The sequence below is a fragment of the Ramularia collo-cygni genome (assembly GCF_900074925.1).
Source record: "Ramularia collo-cygni strain URUG2 genome assembly, contig: RCC_scaffold01, whole genome shotgun sequence".
Classification (NCBI taxonomy): Eukaryota; Fungi; Ascomycota; class Dothideomycetes; order Mycosphaerellales; family Mycosphaerellaceae; genus Ramularia; species Ramularia collo-cygni.
The window spans coordinates 4,477,688-4,499,828 of NW_019716255.1; the positions used below are offsets into that span (position 1 = coordinate 4,477,688).

Genomic DNA, 22,141 nt, shown 5'->3' on the forward strand with positions numbered 1-22,141 from the left:
AGTCTGCTACTACTACGGTTATAGTCCTAAGACTTATAATTACCGCGCTTAGTACCCGTAAGCTATACGCTCGTACCCTTATCGGCTGCTTTAATGCGCCTTACTAGCGCTATTATCTCTACCCTTATTATAGGTATAGAGTATAACTTAATAATCTCCTAACGGAGAGCTAGTCTTAGCTTAGCGAGGAACTAACGTACGAGCTACGCTTAYRTRTARTCTAGTTAACTCTCTAGCACTTCTAGTTTAAGGGCGAATTRYTTTACYRTTTAATCCTAGCTCTATCGAACCCTTTCGTACTTAAGCGTAACGCTAAGCGCGCGGTTCGTAGGGTCCCCGACGGTATTACGTACGAACGATTAGAAATCCTCCTACGTATAGCTCGGCGTAAGCGCCTCGATATCGTACTCGTTATACTACGACTCCGCGGCGTCTCCTCCTAGCTATATAACGCTATAGAGGACCTTATTATAGTTACTCTCTAGGCTAGTAGTAGTATTAGCGAAGATTATCTTAAGTTAGCGTAGGAATTCGCGTACCTCTTTAATAGAATCCCTTAAGAATAGTTTAGGATCCTTTATCTTAGGTCTTACGCCTACTCCGCTACGCGTATACGCTACGCTTAAACTCGAGGTACTTATAGTATCCGGATCTTCCTTATATAAGAGGCGCGTAGGCACGCTACGACGGGGTATAGTAGTAGCTACGCCTACGTCGGCGCGGTTACGATTACGCTTTATTTATTAGACTTCTAACTAAAGTTAGCGAATCGTCTCTTACTACTATAGAGCCTACTTCTCGCCTTTAAGGCGCTAGATTATCTTATTAGCCGTCTCTTCCTTATTACGTTCGTTTTCTCCGTAATCTATCGTATCTTCGTCTAGAGTAGGCTATATAAGCTCTACGGTAGCGACTTCTTCGATATCTCTATAGTTAAGGAGTTCTTCGACGCGTTCTTCTTCGTAGCGCTACTCGGGAGTAGTCGCTTCGCGGGCGGCGCGCCTAGGGGCTATTCTATTAGGATCTAATAGATCGCTACCCTTAGAGAGGAAGAAGAATTAGAATTATAAGGGTAAAGATATAGTAATATATTAGACACCCGTAATTACTCGATYAGAGATAAGACTAATTCTTATAGGTTAAATGTGCGCTATGCGTAGGAGTTATATATRCGCTAAGCCTACGCTAAGCAGTTAGGTTATATTACACTCCCTTCTCTAAGGTTAGTTAATCTAGCTACCTCTATTAATTCTATTATTATAAGGGCTCTTATACGGCCCTTACACGTAAGAGGCGACGAGCCGAAGAGTTAGGGATAATAGACGGGTAGCCGCGGATTATAGCGGCCGCGTAATACTAATTTATATTAAGGGTAAAGGTAGTGTTACTCTCTATCTTATTCGGCGGCTCTACCGGACTTACTACTAGACTTACTACCGGACTTACTACCGGACTTACTAACCGACTTACTAACCGACTTACTAACCGACTTACTAACCGACTTACTCGGCGAATCGCTCGCTAACTTTAGACCTAGAAATTCCAAAGTTATAGGATTATAACTCCGCGTATCCGAACGTCGTAATACGTAGGAGCGATAATTGTTATACCCTCGTATCGGCATACTAAGCGCGCGGTTACCCTCTTATAAGCGTGTTCCTTACTAAATATAGACTATAACATTTTAACGATTACTCGGCGCTTTAACTATACTATAGAAATAGCTAATTAATACTAAATATAATAAACTAACATTAGATTAACGCCTATAAGGTGCTGCTCTAACGTCTATAGCCGACTCTATTACCTAAACCCTCTTCTTATCTTTATACGCTATATATTGCCTAGTCCGACCGTTATTAACCTCTATCTATTACGGCTTTCGTCCGCGGCGGTATACTAAGCACCTCTACCTTCTATAGGCGGGCTAGTAGTCGTAATAAGCGAGCAATAGTATCCCTATTTAGACGTCGTAGGCTATAGTTACGAACCTCGATTACTATACTCTTTAGCGTAGCGTTCTTAGACAATTTCGCGGTAATAATCTCTAAAAAGCAACATACTTAGTCGAAATCGTGTTCGTTATAGCCTCGTTTGTCGTATACTATAAACTCTAACCGCACGCGACGAGCCTCTAGTAGCGCCGACGGTATAACGTCCGTCTTACCGGGCGGCGTATAAGCCTTAATCGTTCCCTACTCTAACTTAGCAAATATTACCTCGTAGGTATTTCTAATCGTTATCGTCGTAGTCGTCTTATACATACTAAATCTAGGTGTACTTCGTATATAGACCTTAATTTGTAGAACGGCCGCCTTTAACATCTCCCTCTTTACTATACTCGAAATACGAGTATTAAGTGTTAACATCGCTAAGTTAATACCGTAGCCTCCGAATAGAATATACTCTACGATTATTAACCTAACATCTAGCGTAGTATTAGCGATTATATCGGGGCGTCCTAGCGAGTAATGTATACTTTAGCTCCTCTAGTAAGTCTATTAACCGAAAGCGAGCATAACTATCGAGGTCTACTAGCTTTACTATTAACTCCTCTTTAGACTAGGTAGCGGGGTTCCGACAAATCTTAGACTACTTTAAGAAGTTTACGACTAAGGCTACTAGCTTTATAGAAGCTAGGGTTAAGAAGATAATATAGTCTTTCTACGATAAGGAGAAGTATATATTATAAGCTCTTAGAGGCTCGAGCCTTAAGGAGTAGTAGCCTATAGCCTACGCCCTTATTAAGGTCGGTAAGAGCCTACGCGGCGAGCGTAAGAAGTTAGATAGTATACTAAAGTAACGCTAGGGCATAGAGCTAGAAGACTTTCCGTACTATAGCTAGGTAGTAGACAATTAAAACCGAATTAAGGATGTTAAGTCCTTTATTAATAGGGCAATAAACTATAATATCGAGGCGGGTACGGCTCGACTTACTAAGTGTATAATTTAGCGCGCGCGTAATATTTAAGGCACTCTTTCTAGTCCTACTAGCGAACGTCTCGGTCCTACTAATAGCGATTATACTATATTATCGAGAGTCTATAAGGCTCTAAACGACGTCGACTAGGTCTAACTCGATAGTAAGGCTACTAAGTCGTAGCTAAGCCTCTATAAGAAGGTTATTAAGAATCGGTTTATTATAGACATTTTATAGGCCGAAATCGATAGCTAAAATAGTAACTAAATTAAGTCGGAAAACACCCTAGATTAATCGGCCCCTAGGGGCTAGTTCCTAATCGGGACTAGCGCCGGCTAATCCCGAGTCGAGCAGTTTTACGACCTCTCCTCTATTTAGTTTCTAGAGGTAATTATAAACGAAGGCGGCTCTAAGCTTAATAATAGCAATAGCTTAGGACTCGGTATACTAGACGGCTATAGCACACCTCCTACCGCCCCTAACTAGCCTCTATCTCCTAGCGAAACCGGAGCCCTTTAAGTACTCCTTCTAGAAGATAAATCTTCTATATCGATAGGTAACCTAAGCCTTTTAGATCCGCCTACCTCCGACGCGGTACCTATTCCGCGTACCGAAGGCGATAGCACTTTTATTAATCTAAGCAACTACTTAAGTACCTACTCTATACTAAACGCCTTCTATCTAAGATACCGCGATCTAGCTACCGCGCATATTATCTATAACTTAGATAAGACTAAGTACATAGCCGGTAGCTAACTAGTAATTAATAAAATTATTAAGCCCTACGGATTATTAGTAGAAGCATAGAGCGAGAGCTACCTAGTTATAACTAAAGATAAGGATAGCGCGCTAAGCCTTCCTATTAGCCTAAATTATTTTAAGAAGCTTCTCGGTTCTATCGGCCTAAAGACAAATAAGCCGACTCCCTTTGGCGTTAAGAACTTAAGAATAGTCTACGAACAATTCGATACTAAGCTATAGCTTTATAAGTAGATAATAACTTCCCTAGATATATTCTTAGTAAAGGTCCTTCCCGATAATTACTTAAAGGCCCGCGCGTACCTCGGATCGTATCGATTCTTTCTAATAACGGACTTTTAGTCTAGGCTATACTTTACTTAGGAAGAGGCTACGTATCTAGAGGATATTAGCGGTTTAAAGGACAAGATTGCGGAGCTTCGTAAGACGGGCTTAATTATCGTTCCGGATATATTCGTATAGTGCGATAAGCTAAGTAATAAGGACCGAGAAGGCAACGTAACGACTATCTACGACCTTATAATAGAGGAGATAGAGGTCTATCGGTAGTACTAGCGCTAGATTAGTAGAAAGCCGAATCTTAGCTAGCTTTAAAATAAGTTCTACTCTTTAATATAACAGTTAATCCGCTAAGACATCTATTACTAGATAGCTTATAGCCTCGCCCGCGAAGATCGGAGGATRTATATAGTATCCTATCCCTATTATACTAAGTACTAATATAGAGCAACTAGCGGTATCGAGTTAAACCTTTTAGCTATAGGATTTAGATATATCGATCTAAATCCTAACGATATTACCGCTAACTAGAACCGAAGCTAGATCTAAGGTTTAGTTTCTTTTAATAACGAGATAGATAAGGACTACACTATTATTATAAAGGGAATATAAAAGCAGGAGAAGATCGACCTTTAGGTCGCTCGGTTAAGAGATCGTAGTAGCATTAATAAGTCTTAAAAGATTATAGTAATCGATAAGAATAAGCTTTCTAAGGAAGACCTTCGATAGCTTAGTCTAAAATAGGAATTATAGCTATATAACAAGTTAGGAGCTCGACTTACCTACCTATATATCCCTTACGGCGTATATCCCGGTCTTAGGGTTCGCCGTACTATACTTCCCTAGTTTAACGGTGTTTAGGAAGACGGCTATATTAACTATAACGAAGCCGGTATATAGGATAAGTTCTCTATCGTACATCGCGATCTAATGCCTAGACTAAGCTTACCGTCTAGTTATATAAACTACTACGGTAGTATTAACTACCCGTTCCCGGCCGCCGTTAAGCTTTCCGGTAATAGGCTAATCTTAGATACCTTAGTAGCCTAGCAAAAATAGACTAGTATAGACGTCTAGCTAGAAATCTATAGGATTAAGCAGTTGCGTATGAAGCGTAACTATAATATATACATAGCCGGTTACCGTAAGCGGGTAACCGAGAATTTCTACGACGCCTTCTAGAGGATAAAGGAACTTAAGAAGCTATATTTCCTACTAAATAGCTACTACGCTAATAGTAGAGACTATAATAAGTTAGCTACTCCTAACTAGGTATAGTAGGACCCTCCTTCTCTTACGGAGAAGAACTAGTTAACCGCGGAGGAGACTAAATAGCTCGGTTACTATAGTCCTCCGGTTTAATCGGTAGTTATTATTAGAACTATCTATAGATGCATAGCCTTAGGGATATATAGCATATAGTAGGTTTCTAATAGTTTACTTTACGGTTTTTGCATAGGCTAGTACTAGTTGTTTTTATTTCTATTTTACTTCTTTTGCTTCTGTTCTTTTAGTTCCTATTAAGTGTTATTAATAAGACACTTAAGTAGGGGAGGATTAATAGCTCGGACGCTTAACATCTCCGCGGAGTAGCTTAGCATAGACATAGGGCCTATAAAAAGCAGCTTCTGTTCGAACTTTATATAGACTATCGAATCTTCTTTACTTATTTTTACGCTACTACTAAGTGTCTACGTTAATCGATCGCCTTTTAGCCTATAAGCAAGGACTGTATTAAGAGCCTATAGTCCTATCTATTTACTCGGCGAGGTACAGCAAATTATTTCCCCTCGTCTAAGTAATACACGATGTACGACTTCCTTAGTTATTGTTGTATATTATAGTTTGCGCCCTTTATTATTTTTACGCTACTACTAAAGTGTCTATATTAATCGATCGCCTTCTTAGCTAAGACTATATTAAGAGCCTATAGTCCTATCTATTTACTCGGCGAGGTATAGTAAATTATTTCCCTCGTCTAAGTAATACACGATATATAACTTTATAAGTTATTGTTATATGTTATAGTTTGCGCCTTTTAGTAATACGTTCCTTTAATCCTTCCGCGACGTACTTACTAATCGATACGAAGGTACGAACTAACCGCTAGACGTAGTTATTTAAATTACTACTATAATTAACGACGACCTTATAAAGTAGAAGCAAGCTAAAGTAGCAGCCTTAGAGGCTTATAAAGCTTAGCTATTTACTATTAATAAGGGCGTTACGGATCTTAACGATAAGCTGTCTATAAAAGAGGGGATATACCGCTAAGCGGACATCCTTAATAATATAGTAATTAACTAACTAAAAGAGCTTAGATTCGCTATAGTACTAGCTTTAATTAACTAGCGTCTAGAGGCGGACGGTAGTAACGAGGCTAATAAGGCTAATAAAAGCGATAGCGATAGCGATAGCGATAGCGATAGTAAGGTAGATAAAGTAGAGCCGTTTAATACTCGTTAACTTAATCTACTACTACGTAATAATATAGATGTACTACTATAAGAGCAGTAATAAGAGCCTATACTAACTCCTTTATAGAACGAACGACTACCTTAGCTTTTAATAGCACTACTAATAACTAGCCTATAGCTCGAAATAGACGATATAAAGCCGTTCTTAGAGGACTTTAGAAGGGGCTTTAGCTCCTACTAGAGTAATACTACCCTCTTATTTAACGAACTTAATACTAGTACGGATAGTAGCTTAGTATAGATAAGAACAATTAAGGGTAGTAGATAAGGAATAGGCTCTAATAGCTATAATCGACTTAACTTAAAGAGTTCTAAGAGCTCTCTAAAGGCCTAAAAGCTAGGCTTTTTAATACTAACTTTTATTAACTTTTATTAAAATACTATTAATACTATTAAGTTATTAATATATATAACATTAGAGGTTAGTAAACCGAATATTCGCTTAATTATTACCGTCTTAGAATGATTTTATAACGTGTAGTTATTATAATATAGCTATAGAGGGTACGGCTATATTACGAGGGGGGGGCGCTAAGAGGCGCTACCGAATAGCTAGCTTACCGAGAACCTCCTTATATATATTAAATAGGGGAAGGGGGCCCGTCTTACCCCTAATGTTAGTCCTAGTCGAACTAGAAATATATAAATTACGATAGGAATTATTCGCTATTTAAACTAAAATAGTAGATATAGTACGAAGGGAAGAAGTAATATCTCTATAGAAATATTAAATAGTGCTACTTTTAGCATCGAAACAGAGTAATAGAACGAGACCTAAAAAGCAAGAATATAGCGCTTTATATTAGGGACCTAGAGCCCGCTCGGTCTCGCTATTTTCGTAATCGACGTACGATAAGATAGTCTTTAGAGAACATCTAGCAAAGCTAATGTAGTCTTATAGACATACTCTTTAAAGAAACCCGACTTTGAAAAGGAGGTTCGTAAGACTTGAAGACTAGAGGAGGAGCGGCTCCGCTATTATATAGAGCTTATAGACATTATTAAGAGGAGGTACCAAAGCTGTAGATGTGAGTAGTACTAAAATCAGTGAGGTTGGATTGAGTGCTAGGATGGTCTCTTATGTATATAAACACGATAGAGGTCTTAGAGGATCTAGATACATAGAACTAGTATGTATAAGAGGGCATTGAGAATAGTGCGGGGGGTTTTTCAACGATGTATTTGTCTGATCAGCGCAGTGACTCCGGTTGTTATGTCTAAGACCGGAAGGGCTACGCAATATTCGTGGTCAACACCATGGATGCTTCAGCGGAATGCTACGAAGCGGATCTCACAGCTTTGTCGCGGCGTACCATTGGACTCTGGATTGTTGAAAGCACAATGAAAGGCCTCTGTCGCAAGTGTTAGTGATAACATGAGTTGGGAGACCGAGTTCGGCTTGTTAACGCACTTGCTCTCTTCCCCGTAGAATCTTCGTTTCGAAAGACCATGATATCGTCAGGCTGCTGTCCCTTGATATAATACCATCGGTGCCGCTTATTGTGGTGCAAAATTTGGTTCTCGCCTATTCTCTCGACATAGATCAAATCGCCATTGACGATGTCTCTCTCGAGGTCGATTGAGGTGTAATCGCAAAGTGCCAATGGCCAGTCGTCGTTCGGGCCTACCAGAGGTCGCCATATACTTCAATCGATTGCTTAGCGCGGGCATCGCAGGGGGTAATTTGAGGCATACATACTTGATCAGATCATACTCTCTAGAACTAAAGTATTGTTCTTGTCCAGGAAATGTGGCTTCAAGTTGCATGGCAGTACCTCCTAGTGAGTAGTCACTATGCGCAAGCATAGCTGGTTGTTGGTGCTCTATCTTTGCGAATCTGTCCGATGGAAATTGCTCGTGTCGTTTTCTGATCTGCTTGATCGTTAGCGGACTCGTGTGTTTGGTGATCTTCAGTTCCGAACTTGCCACAAAATCGATGTGTTCGAGCCTACGATACTCTGGAAACTTGCGGTAAAGTAGAGTCGAAATCTCTTCAATGTGAGCCATCTTGACTGCGTCTGGATCCTCGAGGGCAGCCTTTACAGGCAGCGTTGTCTTTGCATTGATTACGCAGAATCCATTGGTGTCAAGGTTGAACTGCGTACTGTCATGCATGGCGTGCACTCTGACAGTCTCAGTCTCTAGTTTGTAGTTCGTCTGTAGTCGACCGTCCGCCTCGTCTTCATCTATTTCGAACTCAACAGAATACGGCTTCTCAGTGAGGTACACCTCATCGCGAGCCAGGTACACCAACGGTGCTTGGAGTTCGGTCATAATAGCGGTGCCTCTAGGCGTAGAAGTCTTGCGCATGCTCACCAGGGAGCCAACGATGCGAATGAACGAGGTGAAGTCAGGATGTGGACTGTGAATAGTACACTAACGGCCACCCATCGCTTGGGTACAGCACAGGAGTACACGGCACGCCCACTTTGCCCTACGTGGCGACTCTGTTCTAGACCCATCGCATGCAGCCGACCCGCCAAGCATGTGGTGGGTCAACTAGCGTAGATCTGCGCGAACAGCTGAGCGATACCCACCATCAGCTGCAGGAAACCGAGGGTAATCGATAGACCACCCACGACCAACACTGCCCAGAACGTGTACCACTGCAAAGGGTTCCTGCGATCTCGCCACAAATCTCGCAGCTTGCTGGGTTGTTGCCTGAGGCTAAACTCCTGAAGCTTTGCAAGTCGTTGACCAAACAATGGAAAGTCATCCTGGGAGCTGTATGCGCTCTCCTCTTGCAAGGTACCGTCAAAGCTTCGGCAAGTGACCGGCCACATACTACCAGGGAGGCTCTGCAGCTTTCTATCATTCCGTTGAGTACAAACCATTTCGAGTAATGTGTCGTAGTCCTCTCCACWCTGCTTCAGAGCTTTGAGCTCTTTAGCAGCTTGTTGTCTCGACCGTCGCGTCTGGCCGAACAATAATCGATAAGACATCAGTATCTCCTGATGAACCTGTGTAATGTTTCCTTTCGTCTCGATGCTATAGAGAGCGTGAACGATACTACRAACAATGTCGGTGTTAGCTGAGAAGCGGTCCAGCTAGTATCGATACATACCCAGAAAGTACGGGGGGTACATCTCCATCTCTCTGKGTATTCAAAGCACAGAAACTTGGAAATCTGAACAAAGACAGTTGGCGGTTTGAGGCATCAAAATCGAGATGACTTGTAAGATTGTCAACCCAGATCAATCGAATCTTGCCAATAGTCTGTAGACACTCAAAGTTCAAGCTTGGCACATGTAGAACGATAGACTCTGAATCCCTTTCTTCCTTGATGGGATGCCGCCAACGTGTCCCAGGCATGATCCTCTGGAAATTACGGAAGATGACCGGCGTCGGTCTCCTAACAAAGTCTTTCCTAAGGGCATATTCGGTGGACTGCAGTTGCCGCGRAGTACATGCGACGGGGGGAGATTTGCTATCTGGCAATCTCAGATCAGGCTGCAGAAGCATGCTTGACCAGCACAGCACTGAGTAAATCGCGGTATGACATGGGCTCATGTCCTTGATCTCAGGCTTAGGGTCTCTTGTAGCACGGGTCTCTATGCACTTCCAGATATCTGCGATACTGCTATCTTCGTCTTTCGTTTCATGCAAGGCGGATGCGACAGCACTGAACCATACCCAGCATTGCTCGGCTGACTTTGGAGTTGGTAGGCCGGCAGACTCCCATATACATGCATATCCAGGTGTCAGTAAGGGCTTGAAGCGTTTCTCCAAGTACAAGCAGTAGGCCCGGGCTCCCGGCCAGTTTTCCAGTCGAGCTTTCGACATTCCAAATAGACCCTGAAGCGCCTTCAGTTGATGCGACGTGTATCGGGCATCCTTGTAAGCTTTGTTCGCGGACTGCATCTCGAGGTCGGTTGAGCCTGTGTTTCTCCCTCCAGTCGACCTCCCTGTTCGGAATCTGACCCGCATGAGCTCGGGTGCTAGCTTACGTATATGATCCCGTGAGCTGCGGAGGCAGCAAGACGACGTCGTTGGTTGCCGGTTCTCAAGATGGTGACAGCGACAGAACGACCGATAGAGCGGACGACGTAGTCCACCTGCCTTTATGGTGCAAGCATAGCCTCGCTCTCAGGCAGCAGATCGATGAACTTGCAACTTTGCGAGCTGAGGGCTGTGCAAACCCGCTGCGGAGCCTCAGCCTGATGGCTTACCTAACGCGCGTTCGTCGAGCAGGCCGCTATGTATGGTCAGCAAACAGAATAATGGACGTCTGAACTGTGGCTTGCAGTATCGCGGCGCTACCTGGCCGTGTAACGCTAGTGGCCCCACATATGTGAATTCGAGGCATGGCTTGCAGCTGGCGTGCAGTCCCTACGCGCCCTTGGCCCGAATGTTCGCGCAAGTCTGTCAATCCAATCTACTAGTGAGTTGCACAGATCCATAGCGGTAGCGGGAGCCGCATTGCAGTCTCGACAAATGTTCTCGGCTGTTGTTATTGCTACGTTTCTGAGCTTATCGGACAAAGTGAAGTGTAAGGTACTCGAGTGAAATGGGACTAGGCTGTCTTGGGTATAGCGCCCGCGCCGGCGGCATATCGCGTTTGGACCGAGGGGACGATCGCGGTGCAGATGCACTCGTGGTTGACTTTATCCACATGTTGATCAGCCCTCCAACATGCATGATCGCCTCAATTGTATCGTGCATGGGGTCAGGCAAGAGTGACAGGAGGGGTTGGAACAGCCCATCTTAGTCATGTGGCAACCCCTTCCCATGCAGTCGAGGCTGTCCCCCAACCCCCTTTCTCCTTGCCTCTACTTTCCCATCATCGCAACAAAACGCTTTCACACCACGCGCATCATCATTTTCAAAGTCAGTAAGCAACTGCGCTATTTCCTGGAATACACTGACCAGTGTGCAGCCAAGTTCGACAACACTACCAAGACGATGCCGTCAACATCGAAGCCCAACCAGCCATGGCAGACGTGGTACAAGCCTGTCAAATCGGCGAATGATCCCCTCGCACGTCCAGTATCTCTAGCTGGTCGTGGCAAGCAAGGCAGTCTCCCACAGAAAGCCCACAATGTCGATTTGTCTGGCCTCGTTGCACCTGATGCTACCACCACCGTCTCAAAGGAGTGATCGGGCAGGCTGTCAGGCTCTGCATGCTAGGCCAACTATTTAGAAAGTGTTATTGTTGTGAAGGGAACAAATTGGCAGAGACAATGAGCAACGAGATTTACGACTGTTCTGAGAAGTTCATAAGTCATTTAAATTGCGCCATCACCTCCACTCAATGAACACGAGGTCATCATATGTACTCGCATGATCCGCCTTGTCTACCTGTGGGTAGTGCAGCCGCAGAATTCTCTCTGCTTCCTCGCGCAAGTCCGGCGCCTCAGCTTGCGATCTAGGATCCTGCTCCAATGCTTCCGAGAGCATGAACAGCGTTCRAGCGTGCTCAGCGACGAGAATGTCCTGACGCATTTGGGTCACGGCTCTAGCATCTCGCAGGTGTTTTCTGAAATAGGTCAGCGAAGTGCGCGCGAAGGATTCAATTAACAGGCAACCCACATGGCTGCCTCGAGCTTGCCCTGACCCAGAGCACTGCACCCCATCTTGTACATGCAAGCTGCGTTAAAGGGTGCGGTACGAAACTGATCACCTTTGGACCATGCATTCTGTGCCTCCATGAAGTGGGTCTCAGCAGCATCGTATGCTCGCTCTCGATGTTTGAGATTGCCAAGGGCAAAATAGATGCTTTGCTATATCAGCGCGGATGAGAATACTCTTGCTCGGGACAACTACTTACAGTGCCGCATCGGCCCACTGATAGGGTTGCGTTGCTTCGACTTGTCGCAGTGCATCCATCAGAAAGATTCGGGCTTGAGGCAAGTCACCAGCCCACAAGCATGCGGTCCCCTGCGCTCCTCTGTCGAACTCATCGTCAGCAGCGCCGTGCAGCTTATGCCAGTCCAGCCAGTGCCTGTAAGATTTTTCGTGCCATTCGATAGCTGCGGGAAAGTCGTTGATGGTTGCTAGTCCAAGAGCAGCATTCTCGGCCGCCCAGGAAGACTCGATATGGTTGAAAGGGACATCTTGCGCTCGAATGTCATACGACTTCTTGAGCCATTCGACGCCCTCCTTGGCCCTCCCGAGATGGCAGTGTAGCTGACCAGTATGAGAGGTCAGTGACCCCTGTAAGCCGACTGTCTGATCCACTTCTGGCAGAGACTTCAAGGCCGCGGTGTTCACCTCGATGAGCTCACCAAGATCCTTGTATGAACATATTTCGAGCAAGTAACTGCAGCTTGTTAGTGTACTGTTGACGTACCGGTGGGAAGACTCACCGCTGGCATGCGTTATTGAGGTCACAATATGTCTGTGGTGCGGTGAAGCTAGAGTTTGTTTTCCTCTCTTCCTTGAAACAGTCCCGAAGAGACAGTACATGCTGCAGATAGAAGCTGCATCGCTCCCACATCAGATACAGGTTACTTGATCCCATACTGCCACGTCGAGGATATACTCGTGAAACCAAGATGGCCGCGTCGTTGAAGCACTCTTGTCTCTGTTCTGGTGTCATAGAGTACTTGAATGATGTCTGGACAAGACGGTGCAGAGAGAACGTTCGCGACGTCTTATCTCTCTTAATCAAGGCAAGAGTGAGAAGATTGTCGAAGACATCGGAAAATCTAACCCAGGTCAGTATTGATAAACAATAGAGCTTTCTTTCGAAGATACCTGAGGTAGTCCGCGCAAAAGGCAAGAGAATCCGGAAGTGAAATTTTGGCATCCGACTCTTCGAACAGCGACTGGGGGATGCTATCTGGTGCGAAGTAGCAAAGTACGCCCAGAATTGCTTTGCTATTGGCATCGAGAGACTTGAACGACAAGTCCCACACCGCGTTAATGGGGCTGTTTCCAGAGATGCCGTGGATATCGCCGGGTYGCTGATTGTATATCTTCAGAAACTCGGCGATAGACCACGCTTTCCGGTGTATCAGGCCTGCCATGGTCGATATTGCTAGTGCATGTCCACTCAGCTTGGTCGAGAGCTCTTGTGCGGATGTAGCTTCTTCAGCTTCGAGATCCTTGGCGATGTTGGTCGAAAGCAAATGAAGGAGGAATTTGGAGCCAGTGGCGTCGTCCCATGTAGCCAGCTCTAAGCCACCATCGRCGGGCTCAAAAGCAAAAGTATGGTTCCGAGTGGTTATTAATGCCTGACCACGGCTCGTAGCAGGCCAGAAGCTAGTTATTAGGTCGACATCTTCGGCGTTGTCGTAAATGATGAGCCACCGACATTCTTTGTCTGCGTCAGCTTGTACACGACGAGAGAGAGAGATGGCGAGTACCCACGAGTGGTTTGCAGCCAGCTGAGAACCAGAGCCCGATTTTCTTCGTGATCGCCACGGCGTGCATCGGGAAGCTTCAGGCGCATGGCAATGTCTGTGAAGCTTTGTTGAATAGATACCGCCGTTTCAGCGTGCACCCAGAACAGTGCATCAAGCTCATTTCTGCGGAGCTTTGCTTCGCAGAACTTGAGGGCGACCGATGTTTTACCAAGGCCTCCAAGACCATGTACGGCGAGAGACCGGAATGTCTGTCGTAGATCCGCCTGAGCGTACCAGGCTTCGATTTTTATGAGGACGTCGTCGCGGTTAAAGAAACGTGAAGTTCTTATGGTCGGCAAGATGATGCACGGGAGTTTAGCTTCATCATCGGGCGGAGGTTGCGGTAGGGTCAACGACGTCGATGACGACTGGCTCACTGACTGAAGTGATTGATTTCGGAGCTTGGCTTGTTTGTCCGCGCGAACAATGTATCCATCGAGAGCACGCAAGGTGGCATAATAGTCAACCGCAAGAGGTTGCCATTCCTTTTCGAGTTTGTCGCCTGTTATGGGTCAGAGGTCTCCATTACTGATTCCAATGGGTCATTTACCAGGAGTGGTGTACTCGACATCACTTCGCAAGAATGCAACAGTGCGTGTGATGAAGGTAAGAAGAGACAGTGCAGTTTCCACGCAGAGTTCTTTGGTCTCAGAGGTCAATTGCTGCGATTCAGTGCAGTTTTCGTTGAACTCCGATACCTTGTGGCACAGCTCACGAAGCATGGCACTGATACGGATCGCGGCTGCATTATTATCTTGCGCGAGCTTCCACACCAGACACCTTAGTATAGCATGCGATGCACGTACAAGAATCGTGAGAGGAACATACTTTGATTGTCAGGCCCACCAGGCCCCAGAATATGGAAGTATCAAGTAACCATTGCTTCATCCAGACATGGGTGAAATCTTTCAGCTTCGACAGTCCAGGCGTGAGCATTGCAAATTCTTGCTGAGATGGGCGGCTTCCTTGACCACCAGATCATCCTCCATCTCGATCGGCGTGCCTTCCGGCCAAAAACCCAAAGGCACGGAAATGACGGGGAATCCCATTTTGGCTGCCAGATCGTTGGCATAGCCGAATTCGGAAGGCACCACAAGCACGTCCAGGTGGAACTTTGTCATCGCACCRAGGATGCCACCCTCGCCACCATAGAACAGCTCGTCTTTTACCATCCCTGCGTACTTGTCGCTCCCGACGTCAACATCCTTTTCCTGTGTCCAGAGGAATTTACCAATGTCACAGCGCGGGAAGTCTTCGGCCGGGTGAGTTTTGGTAAACTGAATAAGGTCTTCCACGGAGTGCAAGTCATTGGGATTATCAGCCAATGTGTCTAAATAATGGGCCATGTCTCGACGAAACTCGGACGAGCGCACGACCCCTTTAACTTGCTGGTCCAGCTTCTGAAACTCTTCGCCTGCTGGGAAGTTTGCATTATCCACGACCTTCGCTCCGGCAGATTCGAACATGGCCAGGGCAGCCTCAAACGAGGACATGATTTCAGGTTTTTGTTCGTCAGGTGGAATAGCATTACGAGGTACCCCAATGGTAATACCCGTCAGATCAGTCCCTGTACAGAAGGTTGTGTAATCAGGTATCTTATCGAATGGGATCTGCCAGGTGCGCTCGTCCAAGTCACTCCGGCCTGCCATGTGGCTCAGTAGATATGCGGCGTCCTTCACTGTTTGACTGAGGGTACCGATGACATCCTGGCGTCTGGAAATGGGAATGGTGCCGTCGTTGGCAACCAAAGCTCGCGTGGGCTTGAAACCAACGACGTTGTTCTTTTCGGCAGGACCCACGATGCYGCCAGTAGTCTATTCCCACCATCAGCATGCTCTCGAACCCGCCAGAAGTAATATCGCGTACCTCTGTACCGAGCGCAGCGGTACACAGTMCCAAAGCAGTCGCTACTGCAGAGCCGGCGCTACTTCCATCAGGAGTGGCATTGGCATGGTAGGCGCCCAATGTCTGGCCACCGCGAGGGCTCCAGCCACCTGTGATGTCGAGTCCTCTGAAGTTCGCCCACTCGGACAGATTGGTTTTCCCCAGTATCAGAACACCACTTGCTCTCAATCTAGCAACCAGCGAGGACTCGTGCGCAGGTTTTGCGCCGAGGAGAGCAAACGACCCGGCCGAAGCGTCAAGCCGATCTTTAGTGGCTATGTTGTCCTTGACAAGAATGGGCACTCCGTGGAGTGGCCTGGTAATGTCAGCTACACATTGTGACTCGGAGTTGTTGGACGACCCGACCCTCGCGCCCCAGTCCGTAATCGCTCGAGGTCAAGTGTTTGGGCTTCCTGCAGCACGTCTGGATTGACCTGTAGAACTGCTTTGAAGTGCGAGGCTTCTTCTATTCTCGCAAGATATGCCTTGACAAGTTCCACCGAAGTGAATTCGCCTGAGTGAAGGCTTCTTGAAGCGCTTGTGATGCTAAGATTCAACAAGGCTGGTAGATTGGAGAATGCTGGTAAAGTCAGAAAAGTTCTCTGGTGGACTCTTCGGACACGAACCTGCTTCGCCCTTCATCTTCGGTGATCCAAACGTGGTCGACGATGGCAGGAGGTATCCGAGCACGCAAAGTACAAGTATTGCGCCGGAGATTATGCTGGTGATCATGTCGTTGGGAGGTTGGTCTACCTAGGCTCATTATTCAGGCGGGGTCGAGCCTTGTCGCTTCGAACATCCTTGCGGTTTGCTGTGGCTTTCACAACCCGCAAGCCGCGTCTGGTGTGCCACCTACTCTATATGTACATGTGCGCTTACCTATCACACGAGCTGAATTTAGTATGCTGGGAATCTCCCGACGACCAATCGGTGGCTGGGATGTGTTGGGCGCACATGAACTCATCTAGCCCATCCTGTACCTACCTATTCTATTCTATTCTCCACATCATCTAGGACACTCGACGATTGGCCAATCCACTCCTCACCGGTCGTGACTCGCCACAGTCCCGTGCTTGCGGATTGGCGTGCAGACTGGCTTGCACCACTGGCTTGCCATTGGCTACTCTTCTGGCCCCAGTTGTGGCACCAGATCTCGTCCATCAAAGTGGAGTCAAAGGCGTGAGACCGTTCGTATCTTAGATATGCCTTCTCAAGACACCACGATGGCTCGTACAACACTTGGATCTTGTGCTCGTTGGGAGTTTCAGATCTTGCCGCGCCAGCCATTCCCTCTGCAGAACAATGGCAAACTCGTCAAGAGCAGAACGCGAGACAATCCGAGCTCAAGTGGGCTCTCGAGACAACTTCTGGGCTTGGTCGAAAGAGAACGGCTGGGATCTCACTCGCACTCGTAGTCTCGATACGAAACCCTGCGAGAAACGTCTCGAACTGCAATGTGAATTGTCTTTTGTAACCATGGACCCGCGGAAAACTGCCTTGCTGGTGATTGACATGCAGAACTTCTCCCTTTGCACAGCGCTCACTGGCAACCCGCATGTCCATGGCCTTGGAGCAGAGCATGCGATTCTGGAATATGCTGTTCCGAAGGCTCGAGAGACCGGCATTCAGGTGGTATGGTTGAATTGGGGTCTCACGAATGAGGATCTCGAAACGATGCCGCCAGGACCACTCCGGGCCTTTGGCTGGGAAGCAAACGACGAGAGTGTAGAGAGCAACATCGCAGAGGGAAGGCTCAGTCCACCGGTCTTCGGCGATTTCAGTTCGTGCGGTGAGCGTCAGATCTTGGGTCTAGGTGCCGATATCGGAGCCATTGTTGTGGACGACGGCTCGACCGTAGAAGCTGGAAGAGCGCTCATGAAAGGCAGCTGGAACGCATCCCTGTATGGTCCATTTCTCTCGGCCTTCGACGATGGACAATCAGGCTCTTTGCCAGACGTGGTTGTCCACAAGAATCGAAATTCCGGACTTTGGGACGAGAACTCTGGATGCACCAAGTACCTCGTCRAAAGAGGAATACGTACGTTGTTGTTCACCGGAATGAACACAGACCAGTGCGTGCTTTCGACTTTGATTGATGCGCAGGCACGAGGCTTCGATCCCATCTTGCTGCGAGACGGATGCAACACAAGTAATCCAGGCAATCCTCATCGGAATGTTGAATTCAACTGTTGCCATGCATTTGGCTTCCTGTCCTCGTGCAAAGCTTTCTCCCGGGCGGTATTACATGATAACTCAWGATAGCTTGTTATAACAGATCCAGCGAAACCTTGCGATTCTAAGTAGGAAGAAAGTTCATGGTCYTAAGAAACATTAGCAATGCTTGCTTTCAAGGCTAATGTAGAATACACTTTAGGATACGTCGTAGTAGAAGTCGAAGTATATTAAGGCTATTAGCTACATTCGACCGATAGATCCAAGGCAAGGATAGTATATAGGCATACGCGGATCTAAAGAAGAGATTGTCACTTCTATAAGCTTAAGGCGAGAGTGAACTTGACAACCTAATTAGACTCATCCACATTCTAGAACATTAGTAACGGCTAGTCTGACTACCATCCCGAGGGCGTCAATAGCATATGCATCAAGCAGCAGTTGATCTATTTCGGAGGAATGATCCTTCCACGACACTCCCCGAACCCCAACACAGCTTTACCATCCCCATCCTCACACCACCCCTCGAGAACAATCTCGTCCCCATCTTCCAAGTATCCCGCTTGGTAAACTCCCCCGCCACCTTGAGGAAGAACAGCAGTCTGCGTCCGTTCCGCCTCATAAAGACATCCCAACTCATTCATCGCTCCATTCTCATYCTTCCCACTCCCAGAAATCGTGCCCGTCCCAATCAAATCTCCAGTCTCCATACCACACCCACTCGCTGCGTGGWGCGTCAATTGTTGATATGGAGTCCAATACAAATATTTGAGATTACTAGTTGCCAACACGCTCTCCACACCATTCCTAACAAGTTTGACACGTAGCTTAATGTCCAGTGCCGCACTCCCTTTTTCAGGCCAAGTCAGATGATCAAAAGGTTTGGGATCCTGTACTAAATGAGTTTCACAACCAAAAGTCCCCAGAGCCTCAATCGGCACAATCCAATTACTGATCGTCGTCCCGAAACCTTTACTATGAAAAGGACCCAAAGGACGCATTTCAAACATCTGGTGGTCACGAGCACTCCAATCGTTTAGCATTACGAATCCGAAGATGTGCTCTTTCGCGTTTTCGATCGACATTGTGTCGCCGTAGGGGATTGGTTTGGAGAGGAAGAAGCCCATTTCCAATTCGAAATCTAGTTTACGGCTGGGTCCGTAAATGGGTTCGGAATCCATACCGGAGCTCCAGGCTACGTTTTTGGGACGGTGGATTGTACTTGGGGTTGGGAGGACGGATGAGACGCGGGAGTTGTAGACTGAGGGGGCGTGGAACCAGTTTTTGGGGATGTTGGCTGATGTTAGAGCTCCGGAGCTGTGTATTGAGAGTCAGGTCGTCGGAATCTTCAGTGATCTGAAAGCGATACGGACCAATTCTTGCAATGATCGAGCGAGGTGTAGAAGTCTGAGAAACCGCTCATGGTCATTGGGAGGTGTGGCAATACATCACTGAGTAGTGTCAAACAGGATTCCTCGATCTTGCCGTCTTTCAGATCGGCTTGGATTTGGTGGCGGACGTCCTTTCTTGTCGACCATGGGAGAGCAGCAAATGCAYTCAAAGATGGCTGGAAGATCATCATGAGCTATTGACTGCTTCGGAATGTGGTGAACAAGACGTACCTGATCGAAGATCCGCTCAAAATCGACATCGGAGACGATACTACCAAGTCTCCCCTGCTTCGCGTACTTCACCAGGTCAATCGCGTGCTTGCCAATGGCAACAGCACAGCGTGGTGATGGCTCCTCATTTGTGGAGATGATTCCATAGGGTAGATTCTGGAGGGTGAAAGGCAGCTGATCGAGGGCAGGGACTGTCATTTTTGGATGTTAAATCGTCGTGGAACCTGCAAAGAATGAACAACTGTAAGTGGAACATAATCTGGACGGGGTATTGTATAGTTGAGGTGCGGTGAGAGAACCACACTAGCCCGAAAACCGCCCGTTTGATGCTTGTCCAATGGGATGATTTCATACTGCCAGCATATAAACTCAAATGTCTTCTGCTCGATGACTTGTTTACGTTTCTTTATTTTGGGGATACGGAATATGAAACTGGGGGCAAGATGTACAAGCTCTCATGTTTGCGATCGCAATTTCAGCAGGAGATAAGGATGACTTTTGATTTGCCTTTGCACCGTCTCAGCTTGTGATGCCTGAAGCATGAGAGCCTACCCGATGCATGGCGAACGCTTCTAAAGACGGCAGAGAATTCGATACTGTTCGTTCATTCTGTCGGCTCGTGAGGAGCTAGAAGCCTTCAAAGCTGTTCATGGCATGTCAGATACTCCACTTTCGTCTCATTCCAAGTCTTTGCTGAATAAAGGTTTGTAGTCTCAGGTCCCTCCAACAGTGCTCCGAGCAAGGTATGTCTAAATGCCCGCTCAATACTCAAGGTCGCTCCACTCTGTCATGAACACAAGTGTCCAGTTCTCCCAAAATGTAGTGGCGGTCTGTGACTTGTGTAATAGGGCCCGGAGGTCGTTGGCTGCTCCCAATTTGGCCAGCTCCCAGTTGATTGTTGCAGACCAGTTCAAAACATCAAGCTCCTTTCTGTTTCTTCTCACGAAGCTTTTTGAGTTCCTTCAGAGCGGACATGATGAGTGGCACAGCCATTGGACCGAGGAGTGGCACATAGACCGCCACCTTGTGCTCTTCAGGAAAGTAAACCTGTCCGACCATAGAAGGCTCAAAGAACGCCTTCTCAACCTCAGCTTCGGCAACACGAGCGTGCTCAAGAGCACTTTGGAACTTTCCTTCCTGCAAAGCACCGCAGGCTTTCTCCAGTCGGTGCAAAGTCTCATCCACGGATTTCGCCACTGAATCTGGGATTGCGATGGAGGTGAGCTTCAAGCTGAGACGAGACAATGCGCCTAAAGTGGATGAAGCTGATAGAACTAGAGTTGTTGCTCGCTCTCGAAACAGACTTGCAATTCGAAGTGAAAGTGAGGCTGGTGTTGGAGGCACACCCAAAAGTGCCGCCAGTTGGTCCGCAAATGTGTGCATAACCGGTCGTAGGTCCTCTTCCGTCAAACCACTAGTGCTGTCTCCCATAGGATTGAGAATCTGCACGCCACCCCATTGAGGGATGATCCAGCTCGTACCCTCATTCTCCTCAATCACGAGAGGTCTCTGATCCGGAGAAGGGACGTAGAGCACGAAATTGATCGTCGGTCCAGATCCAATTCCCGGACTCAAAGGCCACTCCGCTGCGTTGACGAATCCTGTGAGATCCCCATAGTGAAGCGTCCATTTATTCTGCTCTGCCTTGAAGACTGGGCCCGCGATAGATGGGCTGAAAGCCGCATAGAGCTGCACTTGAGTGTCGATGGTGAAGCTGCTGATTGAAGATAGTGGTGCTAGTAGAGGGGAGATGTATCTCTCCAAGGCTTCGTCAATCTCCCACGCAGAAGGGGAAGCTGCAGGCGTGAAGAGGGAGAATGTGAGATGATACGATGAGGCATACTTGAAAGCTCGAGTAGTTCGTCCGTCCAGACTGGCAATTCTCTCCGGACTGAGGGGATTTGACTCAATGCCTTGCGAGAATGCGCTATCCTTCAATAGGCGAAATAGTGAGGCCCTCTCATCCTCGAAAAGCTTGATCATCTCGGTTGCAATGAAAAGTGCCGCGCTTTTCGTTTCTTCGGGCGTTCGGAGACCATGTTGAACATCCAGGATTGATCCCCACGGTCTCAATGTTGCTTTTGAATCCTGGATGTCTGATGTTTCCAGCTGTACGACCAATGCGCTGTCTGACACATTTGCACCGCCCGCGGATAAGATGTATCTGTGCAGCGGGAGTGTTTGCCAATTATTGAGCACCGATTCTGTCTGTCTGGTCAAATCCTCAAGCTGATCTCTGGGCAAATCTGTGCTTTGCAAGGAAATGTGTAAAGGATATTGTAGTTGGCAGGCCTGTAACTCATTAGTACTCCAATAACGCCACGTAGAATATACAACAACAGACCTGTCCCTCCGCCCACGAACTCATAGCCTCCAATGGCAATGTTGACCGATGTAGTGAGGTGGTCCATGTCCAATGCGGCAAACCCAAGAACAGGGCGACGGCCCAAAATGCCGCTATTATGACGCGTCGGGTCCATACCGCGGCCGGCCGCTCTGGTGGAGCCTCCTTCGACTCAGGCGATGTTTTGATCGCGCTGCTGGACCCGGACTCCATCATGAATCCGCTCTCATCATGTTGATGGAAGTTGATTGATGCGGTGGACGTGTCAAGTAAAGTAGGGATGTCGGGCGCTAGTCTCAATTTGTATTGATAACGGAAGCGATAATGATTGTTACCGT

The 22,141-nt window shown here is 46.9% G+C and overlaps 7 protein-coding genes; 1 reads left to right on the forward strand and 6 right to left on the reverse strand.

Moving 5' to 3' along the window:
• Positions 1-7,701: 7,701 nt before the first annotated feature.
• RCC_01465 (uncharacterized protein) lies at positions 7,702-8,745 on the reverse strand (the record flags this gene model as incomplete). XM_023766748.1 has 4 exons in its annotated part: positions 7,702-7,787; positions 7,847-8,079; positions 8,135-8,307; positions 8,362-8,745. The coding sequence occupies 4 exons, from the start codon at positions 8,743-8,745 to the stop codon at positions 7,702-7,704; spliced, it is 876 nt and encodes a 291-aa protein (XP_023622516.1).
• Positions 8,746-8,930: 185 nt separating this feature from the next.
• Positions 8,931-10,362, reverse strand: RCC_12338 (uncharacterized protein; the record flags this gene model as incomplete). XM_023766749.1 has 2 exons in its annotated part: positions 8,931-9,444; positions 9,500-10,362. 2 exons carry the CDS (start codon positions 10,360-10,362, stop codon positions 8,931-8,933), a joined length of 1,377 nt encoding a protein of 458 aa, XP_023622517.1.
• Positions 10,363-11,673: 1,311 nt separating this feature from the next.
• On the reverse strand, positions 11,674-14,717 carry RCC_12145 (uncharacterized protein; the record flags this gene model as incomplete). XM_023766750.1 has 8 exons in its annotated part: positions 11,674-11,911; positions 11,965-12,150; positions 12,203-12,694; positions 12,741-13,082; positions 13,132-13,693; positions 13,747-14,283; positions 14,332-14,545; positions 14,610-14,717. The coding sequence occupies 8 exons, from the start codon at positions 14,715-14,717 to the stop codon at positions 11,674-11,676; spliced, it is 2,679 nt and encodes an 892-aa protein (XP_023622518.1).
• On the reverse strand, positions 14,690-16,307 carry RCC_12144 (related to amidase; the record flags this gene model as incomplete). XM_023766751.1 has 4 exons in its annotated part: positions 14,690-15,595; positions 15,648-15,981; positions 16,032-16,245; positions 16,292-16,307. The coding sequence occupies 4 exons, from the start codon at positions 16,305-16,307 to the stop codon at positions 14,690-14,692; spliced, it is 1,470 nt and encodes a 489-aa protein (XP_023622519.1).
• Positions 16,308-17,141: 834 nt separating this feature from the next.
• Positions 17,142-17,818, forward strand: RCC_01467 (uncharacterized protein; the record flags this gene model as incomplete). XM_023766752.1 has 2 exons in its annotated part: positions 17,142-17,703; positions 17,769-17,818. The coding sequence occupies 2 exons, from the start codon at positions 17,142-17,144 to the stop codon at positions 17,816-17,818; spliced, it is 612 nt and encodes a 203-aa protein (XP_023622520.1).
• A 465-nt stretch (positions 17,819-18,283) lies between these two features.
• Positions 18,284-19,657, reverse strand: RCC_01468 (related to fumarylacetoacetase; the record flags this gene model as incomplete). XM_023766753.1 has 3 exons in its annotated part: positions 18,284-19,154; positions 19,211-19,404; positions 19,460-19,657. 3 exons carry the CDS (start codon positions 19,655-19,657, stop codon positions 18,284-18,286), a joined length of 1,263 nt encoding a protein of 420 aa, XP_023622521.1.
• A 720-nt stretch (positions 19,658-20,377) lies between these two features.
• RCC_01469 (related to GPI transamidase complex, GPI17/PIG-S component, involved in glycosylphosphatidylinositol anchor biosynthesis) lies at positions 20,378-22,016 on the reverse strand (the record flags this gene model as incomplete). XM_023766754.1 has 2 exons in its annotated part: positions 20,378-21,751; positions 21,804-22,016. 2 exons carry the CDS (start codon positions 22,014-22,016, stop codon positions 20,378-20,380), a joined length of 1,587 nt encoding a protein of 528 aa, XP_023622522.1.
• Positions 22,017-22,141: the final 125 nt, after the last annotated feature.